Raw genomic sequence first — 10,468 nt, 5'->3', positions numbered from 1 at the left:
AAACAGATGGACCACCGCGGAGATGGGAATAGGCCCGCTTGGGAGGATGGGTGAGAGAGAGAGAGAGAGAGAGAGAGAGAGAGAAAGAGAGTGCAGTTCTTTCACATTGTATCTGTATCTCTAGAATACACCCTTATTTACCTGATGCAAAAAACTGGAGTTGAATTTAACAAAACGCCTCTTTATTGAGAAGATTGGTAACCATGTGGATTTAGAATATCCAACAGCATTTTTGTAAAATGTTTTTGACCAACAGATCTCATTTTGCGTTGACATGCCCCAACTGTAGAGGGCGCTGTATGTTTTTTTTTTAATCGACTTCTTCTTCGCTTTGCCGTAGGTCGCCAGCTGGTTCCGCTGAGCAGAGCTCAGCAGATGGGGAGGACGCGCCGTTCCACCTGTACCTGGAGGAGGAGGAGCCGGAGTCTCCGCCGCCACTACCCGACCCCGAGGAGATGGACCTGCTGGGGGAGATCTTCGACACGCTCAGCGCCCAAAGCTCCAGCGAGCGAGGCCTGCTCTACGCCACGCGCAGCCTCGACCTGTTCGGCCCCGACAGCAGTGCCGACTTCATCTCACGGGTGAGGGCGTTGGGGCCTGTGGACACACAAACACACACACACACACAAACACACACACACACACACACACACAGGGTCTTTTACAGACAGGTTCCTGATTTCATACATTCAGGTAATCTTCCAAGAGTGAGGCAGCAGTAGCTGAGGATGAGGTTGGGGGTCCTACTTGTCTACATTGAAAGAGTCTCAATCATTTACACATTCATTTCAGGTTCATTTACGGGCAGGAATTACTCATAAACACACAATATATTATATATTTAATATAATCAGCTGACATAACAGATATAAAGATATACCATAAATATATAATTATTTATACATAGGACAATCGAAAGGTTTCATTCAGAATGTTACAGGGACTAGGTACTTTACTTACTAAATGTATGGCTCACAAATAGTTTTACATATAGTCCTACAGAATTAAGAGAGATCTTTGCAAAGCACCATTTTTTGCAAGAGTTTTGCAAGAGGTTCTGATATAGCGATCTCTGTTTTGGCTTTTAGACATCACTGGCCACACCCAGCCAGGAGAGTCTCAACCAATCCATGGACAGGAGTGGCAGCCTGCGCAGCTGGGGGGAGGGGCTAGAGGAAGAAGAGGAGGGGCAGGAGGAGGAGTCACTCACCAGGAAAGCAAATACGAAAGATGCTACGACCAATCAGGAGCAAGACCGCAAGGATGATCTCACGGCCCGATGGCCGACTGGAAAGGACAATCGGTTGAGTGCTGAGGGAGAGGGGGTCGTTGGGGAGGGAGGGAGTGCCTTTAGGGTGGAGACAAATTATCACCTTGTGGTCACAAACTGTCCCCAAGCAGAGGGAGAGATGGACAGAGTGGTGGAAGGGACGCAACAGGTGAAGAAGAAGAGGAGGGACAACGAGGAAGAAAAGGATGAGATGGAAGCACAGGAGAAGGAAGGAGAAAAGGATGAAGAAGATGGAGGAGGAGGAGGAGGAGGAGAAGAGCAGCCAAGGCCTGAAAAACGTCAAGAGTCAGTGGCCCTGATAGGTAGCAGCCAAGTCACACAGGGTACTGGACCAGGAACCGAGGGCCAGTCTGAAGATCCAGGGCTCTCACCTGCTGACTCTGCCCAGAGGAACAGGCTCGCACCTGGGGAGAAGACACCCACTGGGCCGAAAAGTCCGTTGGGTCAAAGGGCAATGGTGGACAGAGACGCCAAAGAGAGATGCAACTCCTCTTCTCCAAGGGTCATGTCCGCCATGGAGCGCTTCCAGGTCCGTGACCTCCACACAGGGAGGGCCCAGACCAGGGGCTCGCCTGAGCAAGGGTGGCCAGGCGCTGGCCCCCGAGGCTGGGACGCTGCTCTGAGGAAGAGCTCCTGGGAGGTTACCGTGCCACATTCAGCTAACGGCCTCCTGACAGCCAGCGCAGCAACGGAAGTTCCCCAGGACGCATCTCCCGTGAAGGTCTCCGAGCTGAAGAAGAGATTTGAACATTGAAATCGATTGGGTCTCACGCACCAAATGATGCCAGTTCGCTGATATGACAGAATCAGAAAAAAATAAACCAGCAAAGAAATTTCACCAGTGTGCGGTGATCCTTCACTTTCCTTTGAATCTATTGACGACTGCACCTCTCCAGCACCTGGAAGGCTGTGCACAGGAACTTTATCCTTTTTAGTATGACAGAATCAGTATTAATGCTTTGTTTATTGGATCCATACAAGGTGAAATGTCTTGTACTGCCACTAGGTGTCCTGCCACCCCACGCTGGCCTGCGAGTGAAAGAGGAGGTTTTATCAATCATTTAATGTACTGACCTAATGATATGAAACCAATGATATGGTGAACTTTCAACTGTTGAAATGCTCTGACATTAGAGGCTTGTGAGATGCAATGACTTTCCAGTAGGAAAGTAGACCTGTAAGCCTCTGGACCTGTTTGGATGTTTCATTTGATGATATTGAACTGCATTTGATGAGACTGCCTGCATTATATAATCATAAAGTCTGTTAGAAACATTTTAAATTTGAAGCATGCGTTTCTTCTTTTTTGCTTTACACAACACACATTGCATTGTAAGGTCTAACATTAGGTATCTTTACCTCAGACAGAAGAGTATACTAACATTTAAAATTATATCACATCATTCTCCAAGTACCAAGAACAATATACAGTGACATTATCCCCATCATCCCAGACTGTACAGGATTAAACTGGATGTCAGGGGTCAGATTTAGATTGTAACATGTAAGATAATTTGAACAGCTACTTTTGGGTGGACACACAATATATCGCCATTAGTACTACTGATCCCTTGTTCTGCCTGTGAACTTGACTTACATTGAGTAGCTCCTCCAGTAGATAGTCGGCCTACAGCAAAGAGTCTAATGTTGACTCTAGAATGTCCAGAAGTCCTAGTCTGTGACTAGATTGATTGACCACAAATTGCTTGAATACATTAGGGTGACACGCAGTTGTCATCATCACTATCATCATCATCAGATAGATAGATAGATACTTTATTGATCCCCAAGGGGAAATTCAATTCATCACAAACACACACACACACACACACACACACTCATTACACTACACTACTGTGTGTGTTAGGTGGTGGTAATGAACTCTCTGATATGAAATCTTCCCGTAAGTCTCTGGCCTGGACTCCACTGACCCCTGTCACTGCCGAGTTTCACCACACTGCAAACACACACCTGGGGCCTCATTACAGAAACTTCCTAACTATGCGAAATCCTATCTTATCTCAGTTTAGGATGGCATTTAGGATTTTTGGTATTACAGAAGCATGTTTCCTAACTGCATTTAGGAAAAAATGCTATCTTAACTTAATTTGGCCATTACAGAACCATCCTAACTCAAGAATTTCCTAACTTAGGAATCCTAACTTAGGATGGCACAGACCCTGTCCTAAATTCAAAATAACTGCTAAAACTGACTGCAACAGTCTATGGGCTCTATCGTGCACACCAGCGCAATTGACTTTGTATACTCGCGCATTTGTCTTTCCTATTTTGCTGTCAGCGCATATTGGAGTTTTCCCTCCACAGGTACATGTGCGCCCACGGGGGCGGTTCAGCAAAAGACGGGGCACTTCCGGCGCAAACGGTCCCTGACCTGTTGATATTTTGCAGTTTCAGAAAACAATTCCGCCACAGACCAGGAACCTCATGGTCTAAAGTCAGTGGTGCAAGTTCAGATGCTATTTGAAGGGCGCATGCATGGCCACAGGCCTGCAGAAATTAATGCTATGCACACCGATCTCTACAGACACCCTGTGCACAGATGGAAACATTCAAAGCCTTGATAATATTTGTCCATTTCCCGGTTTTGTTTGTGCATTGGTCAACTAAAAATGTATTAGCCTATATAGTACATCTACATGCAATATCTTTACAACAACAACGCCTTAATTTGGACAACTTTATACAGCCCTATAAAGGCTAAAGTTACCTTTAGTTTTGTTCCAATTTACCGTTGTGTATGGCTTTAAACATCGTGTGTGCTTTAACATCAGCCTATAAGCATTATTCCAGCTGCGCTAAGGTTTTGACAAGCACCACAATTTTGCTTACCTGGTTGTAGCCCATCTGAAATAACTCCAAACTTTGCTTTGTTCCCTCCATCCTTTCGTTGTTTTCAAAAAACGTTTTATATCCATGATGGCCTTGAAGTCTTGAGTTTGTGAATTCGCTTAAATAAGCTTATTATGCGCTGTTAACCAGCAACCATAAAGAAAGCAGCAAGTAGCCTTCTGTAGTTGCTACATTCATTGTTATTCTCTCTCCTGCTCAAACAAAAGTTGTGCGTGCATTAAGTTGATGATAACGTGTTTACAAACCACTTTACATAAAATATTGTAAGCCTATTGTCATGCAGTTAATGGGATACTGTGCAGAGTTGGAAAAGTCAACTTAGAAACTGTTTCTGTTGCCTGATGGTAAGGTACAGTCGTAGCTTACACCTGCAGGAGCGCTTGCTTGGGCTTGCTGTGTTGCGCAATGCACTTTGCTCCTCTCATCTATACGACGCAGTTCCCATTTCTCCAAACCATACATAATTACAAGGACAAATATTTGCTACACGAGTGAAATCAGTGTGGTGTCCGATGTGAAAAAATAGGTATAAATCTAGCATACAAATTTCCACGAATCACGGATGTGTTGATGACATAAATTAGGAAATATTAGAGGACTTAATCAGACGTGATGTTGAACTGCATGCCAATGCCATTTAACCCAAATGCCCCAGCTGCAGCACGGGAGAGGAGAGCTTAGGGACCGTTCGTTATTTATAAACGGGATCACCGGAGGGATTTTGAGTGCTTCGATCAAAAGTAGCAGGACCCTACCCTGTCTGGTATGTAATTCCCAACGACCTTCCAGCAGCATTTTCAAAATTGACATGACTCTCTCTGGCTAATTGTCGATGTCTTCCGCCCACGCTCTTACGCGTTATGAAAACACATCAACTTATGCTACCGCCCTCAAACCAACCTCTGCTTTCTGATCTTACACATCACACTTCACCAAGATGGTGGCCATTTCAGTAGATTTACTCACTAACATTGTTGTGGAAACACAATAAGCATGGAAACTAAATGCACACTTCCTGCAACTGCATTAGCCTAACGAGAAAAGTTACTCCTCTAGTAAGTATTCACATGAAATAAAACAATAAAGCATTGAGACCATTCAACAAAGCACACTGGGTAATAACAAATTCAACACATGAACTTGTTGCTATGGACTCGTCTCTAGGCTTCCTCAGTCATTGTAAAGCTGCCGAAGCTGAACATTATCCAAAACTCAATTTCTCAGACTATGCCTACGTGCGCACCTGCCAGGCTACTCAGCTAGACAAAGAATCGTATATTCACTCCAAGTTGGCCTACCATATATACCAACTACACTGTAGACCATAAACTGGCTATTTATATGACCAAATGTATTTGTTCAACTTTATGAAGCAGAATTACGCACTGCTACTTGGAACGTAACACATTTGTGTTCAGCGCAGGAGAGAGAATGACAGCGATTAACAAATTGCACTTGTTGCTGGTTACCAATAAATAGGCCTACTATATATTTTTTTGCAAACAACAAAAACAGAAAGGATGGAGACAGCAAAGCTAGAGATGGGCAGGAACGAGGTCAATTGGTATTAGAAATGCTTGTCAAAACGTTGCTGGATGTGTGGATGAATGAAGCACAAGTATGTTAAGCATGCACACTGTTTAAAGTTAGGCTACACGGTAAACTACAAGTAAACCAAAGTTAAATTTAGCTTTTCAGGGCTGGATAAAGTTGACCAAATGGATATAGGCTGTTAGGCGTGAATAAAGTAGGCTACTTTGTGGCTCCAACGTTAATGGGGAGGAATGTTGACATTTTCCGTATTTTGCGTGAAAAACCCGGGAAATCTCCCTTATTTTCATTGTTCAATGTTGACAGAGCTATGGAACGAAAGAGAACGTTATATGGCGACAGAAATCAACAATCAAACAAGCCACTTTTTGCTGTTTTCATTAATACAAAAGATGGGTGACCCTCCCTCCTAGACAAAAAAAGTTAGGTGACCCTCCCCTTAACAAAGAATAAAAACACATGACCCTCCCCTTTTTTCCTCCGGTGACCCCGTTTATAAATAACGAACGGCCCCTTATCTGACAGATCTGCATTGTCTATACTCTATAGTGAGGTAGATTACATTGCAAAAATATCACCATGCATTCATAACCTCGTGATTAAGTGAGAGTGATCCCAAAACATCGGAAAGTGACATTTCTGTATTACATTTTGTCAAGAGGAAAAATCAATAGCAAACTGTTCCCAACTGACTATAGCGCTGTGAACCGTTCCTGGCTGTGCCTGGCAATTCCGCCATCATAATAGCAATCCGCTTTGGAACAAGTGTGCCTGTTGTTAAAGGGAATGTGAGATGACGCTCTGGTTGGTTTATTGCACGTTACGCCCAAACCACACCCATGATTAATGTAGCTACTTCAGACCACCCCATTTTAGATTTGCATCGGGCGCAACAGTCATGATCCCGCCGGTAAAATAGAAACAGCGCCCAAGATCCGCCCACAAAGCGATTTGTGCAAAGTCAATTGCGCTAAAGTGCAAGATATAGCCCTATGACAAGATGAGGAACATGACTGTTAAAGCATAGCCTATCACACTAAATACCTTAATTAATTGAGACTTTGACAAACAATACACAATGTATAAACAATGTGTTTTAAAACATTTATAACATTTATAACAAATAAATATTAATCATTATAACAGAATGTTAGGCTATTATTTATCATTATTAGACTAATATATTTTTGTTTTTTATCCTGCACATCAAATGAATCAATATTGACACACTCTCTTGCTTCCTACATGAATATAGGCCTAACCTACAGTATTTCTCTCTGATATTATGGCTCCCATCTTGAGCAACCAACTGTCAAAGATTTTTTAGAACACCGTCTTTGCAACCTGACCTTCTAATCATTACAGTTATAGTGTATGTTACAGGCAGTCTGGTATACATTCTAATCATAGAAACAGGCATGACAGGACGATTGCCGATTTAAAAATCTAACTGGCAGTTACAGTTAGGATTTCTTAAGTTAAGATAAGATAGGAGGTCTGAGATAAGATAGGACACAGCTATGAGTTTAGGAACTGCTTCTGTAATAGGAAGATAGGATTTTTCTTATCTTTGGAACTTAAGTTAAGATAGGATAAGCAGTTAGGATATTTTTCTGTAATGAGGCCCCAGAAGTCATACCCTGTGACCAATATGATTGGATACGTCAGAGTGACACTCAATTATCATCATCATCTTTATCATCTTCATCACAGAGGTTCTCCCTCTAGTACAGCTGTGTATTTATTATTGGCAAAGAATAACAGGTGCCAAGGTTTCTTGTTTCACACACATACATGCACACACACACACACACACACACACACATTACACCACACTACTGTGTGTGTGAGGTGGTGGTAATGAACTCTCTGATATAAAGTCTTCCCGTAAGTCCCTGTCACTGGCGTCTCTCTCCTGCAGCCTGGGGTTTCGCCACACTGCAAACACGCACGGCCTTTAGCACCGCTACGTGAGGTCATCGCCCCTGTGTGCCCCAGACTGCCGATTGTCTCAGACATGGCACGTTACTTTCAGGTGCATTGCGCTAGCTAGCTAATTTTGCATTTTGCAAAACAATACAATCCAAAAATGATACGGATTACAATTGGGCAATACACATTTAACTATATGTACAAAAGTACATATATATATATATATACAAAAAAATCTGTTTTCTTCTATTACCATGCTACCAAGTTGTTGTTGCAATCGTACAACAACCACACAAATACACCAATGTACGATTGCACACACACACACACACACACACTCACACACACACCTCTATTGACTCATAGCTGGGAGTGAGTTCACCTTTGCAGTGGGAGATACAGACAGCCACACAAACGTTTAGAAAGGCATTTTCATCCCAGACCCTGCAGGAGATAGATGATAGAAGTCTCAGACGAGCTGATCCAGGACCCAGGACCTTGTCAACATGCGTGTGGACCTGGTGGTGGTGTGTGTGGCCGCTGTGGCTCTCTCTCTCCCCACTCTCTCAACATGTGACCCACTGTGAGTAGCCTGTTTACGTACAGTACACACATGGACAGCATTGGACAGGCAGTGCAGAGTTTGGGGTAGAACTCAGAACTGCACAGACCCAGGATCAGACAGGCAGTACAACATGCGTGTGGACCTGGTGGTGGTGTGTGTGGCCGCTGTGGCTCTCTCTCTCCCCGCTCTCTCAACATGTGACCCACTGTGAGTAGCCTGTTCTTGTGTGTATGCTTGCAGTGACTGCATACAGACCTACACTTACTCAGACATTCTTAAATAATGTGCCACGTAAATAAGTTCATCCAGGAAAGTTTATGTTATCTGGCAATAGTTTACAATAAACAGTACATTTTTACTCTCAATTTCATAAAACACACCTGCTTGAGGCACCCATGAAGTTAAAAAAATTGAAATAAATATTTGTAAAAAAATATTTTTTAAAACATGTTAGAAATAATTATTAAGTTATGTTCATCTGTACAGTGTGTGCTAGCTAAATGTTGCTCACTCAAAGAGCTAGAGCTAACTTAGCTGAAAAAAATCCTAATAGCTAAGCGTGGCACTGTTCTGACAAAATTTTACAATTATTTGAATTTAAATTTGATCCAAAACAGGAACAACCCACCATTGAGATGGTATGTTTACACTAAATCTATCTCAATGCATATTTTCTGCACAAATGGCACAGGAAAAAAAGACGCAGCTAACTTTAAATCAATATAGTCAGCCTATGTATGTCAATAATGTCAGAAATTGTGGCTACCCAATTTCACTTAGTGTCCTTGTTTGTTTAGATAAAAACCGGGTGGCCAAAAGTACACTACCTGGTGTACAGGAGAGGAATAACATGTCACGTGAAAGACGTGACACTCTGGATGTCATAGAAAAAACATTTGACATGGGTGTTGCACAGTAATAAACATAAAATATAAATATGCCAGACTTGGTCCAATGTACCTAAAGTAAATACACATCATGGTAAAAGTCCATTTAAAAGGACACAAAACACATAAATCAACAATAATATAATCGGCATAAATAAAAAAAAAAAAGAAATAATAACTAGACTGCATTTCCGGCGGGAACTGCGAAAGTGTGCTTACCCTGGTCCGGTCAGCTGACAGTGGCATACGCTATGCTGAACCTGGCTTGATCCAGGCATTGTCACAGTGCCTTTCAGTGTTGGAGCAGTGGCAATATCTCAAAAGCTCTAGGAGAGGGCTATTCAACTATTGGCTTGCGGGTTGAATGTGATTAGTTGGATTTTACCTTTGGCCTGCCTTCGAATTTAGCTTCTATGACTGAGATCAAATCAATAAAATAAAATGACAGCAGTGATTGGCTGCAAAAATAAATAATGTCATGCGTCTTGCGCCTCTCAAACTGGGCTATCAGGTAACCTACAGAGGAATTGAAATTATGAAATATGACCAAGGCATTAAAAAGCTGCTTGTTTGTCAGGATACTTTTTCACTGATTTATGTCAGACACCAAACAGGACGAGGACCACAAAAGCGTCACGTTCAAAAGTTTATTTAAGGGTTGGGGGTTAAGGGGGTTTCAGGGGTTCCGGGGGGGGTACAGGAGTTCCAAGAGTCTGCGTGTGTGTGTTCCTCCAGTAGCCGAACAGCGATGGCAGGAGCTGGATGATCCGGGAAGTCCTGGGGGAAACACCCACACAACAGCAATTGAAACGAAGCAGCAGTACAGTCAAGGACTAGGCGGTATTCGTAGAAGAGGGACGGAAGGCAGGTCAAGATTACCGGGGCTGGAGAACACAGAAGTAGTCGAGCGGGTCCGGGATCACAGGCAAAGAGTCAGAGGCGTTTTCCAAAACAGGCAGGTAACTGGTGCTGGTTGCAGACGATCTGACAAGTGTGGACTGAAAAGCAAGGCTTTATATACAGGGCATGATGAGTGGTGAATGCAGTGCAGCTGGTAGGTAATGAGGGTGAGGCAGAGCAGAGCAGGAACAGGTGGAGGTCATCAGACTTCAATCAGCGTGTGTTACCAGGCAGAGAGAGAGCTCATGACATTTATTTAAAAAAAAATATGAGCTATGAGTGTGAATGTTATATATTCCATCCCACAAATTATGTTTTACTGGTTTATTTGACAAATAATCTATATGGATTTGCTCTATAAAGACCTTATGTCTGTTTGGGATTGTTTTGTGAGCCTGGGGTTGTTTTGAGAGCCTATTGATGTAGCCTATCTCAGAATAAAGGAATACTTCATATTACTCTAAACCACCG

General features: G+C 42.9%; 2 protein-coding genes and 1 long non-coding RNA gene across 6 annotated transcripts in view; 2 read left to right on the top strand and 1 right to left on the bottom strand.

Annotated features, from left to right (window-relative positions):
* Positions 1-2,573, top strand: part of dennd1c (DENN domain containing 1C) — a 17,596-nt gene extending 15,023 nt beyond the window's left edge. For both annotated transcript variants that reach the window (XM_042105022.1, XM_042105021.1), the window contains 3 exons: positions 1-50; positions 341-581; positions 1,089-2,573. The exon at positions 1-50 is cut by the window's left edge and continues 24 nt beyond it. In XM_042105022.1, coding sequence (XP_041960956.1) covers positions 1-50; positions 341-581; positions 1,089-2,045 — 1,248 coding nt within the window. In that variant the 3' untranslated portion in view covers positions 2,046-2,573. The remainder of the gene's footprint in view (positions 51-340; positions 582-1,088) is intronic.
* The window catches only part of LOC121719387 (complement C3-like), a 130,287-nt gene that overhangs the window by 22,222 nt on the left and 97,597 nt on the right, over positions 1-10,468 (top strand). The window contains exon 5 of one of the 3 annotated variants that reach the window (XM_042104931.1): positions 8,321-8,417. In XM_042104931.1, coding sequence (XP_041960865.1) covers positions 8,341-8,417 — 77 coding nt within the window. In that variant the 5' untranslated portion in view covers positions 8,321-8,340. Of the gene's footprint in view, positions 1-8,005; positions 8,229-8,320; positions 8,418-10,468 lie in introns of those variants that run through there. The other 2 variants (XM_042104932.1, XM_042104930.1) reach the window with 2 other exon arrangements.
* LOC121719690 lies at positions 166-1,349 on the bottom strand. Its single transcript, XR_006034301.1, has 2 exons — positions 1,211-1,349; positions 166-597 (listed from the first exon to the last, which is right to left on the bottom strand). It is a non-coding gene; the product is annotated as an uncharacterized LOC121719690 (long non-coding RNA).

This window comes from Alosa sapidissima, chromosome 9, assembly GCF_018492685.1.
Source record: "Alosa sapidissima isolate fAloSap1 chromosome 9, fAloSap1.pri, whole genome shotgun sequence".
In the NCBI taxonomy this organism is placed as follows: Eukaryota; Metazoa; Chordata; class Actinopteri; order Clupeiformes; family Clupeidae; genus Alosa; species Alosa sapidissima.
This window is presented reverse-complemented; position numbering and strand designations above follow the sequence as displayed.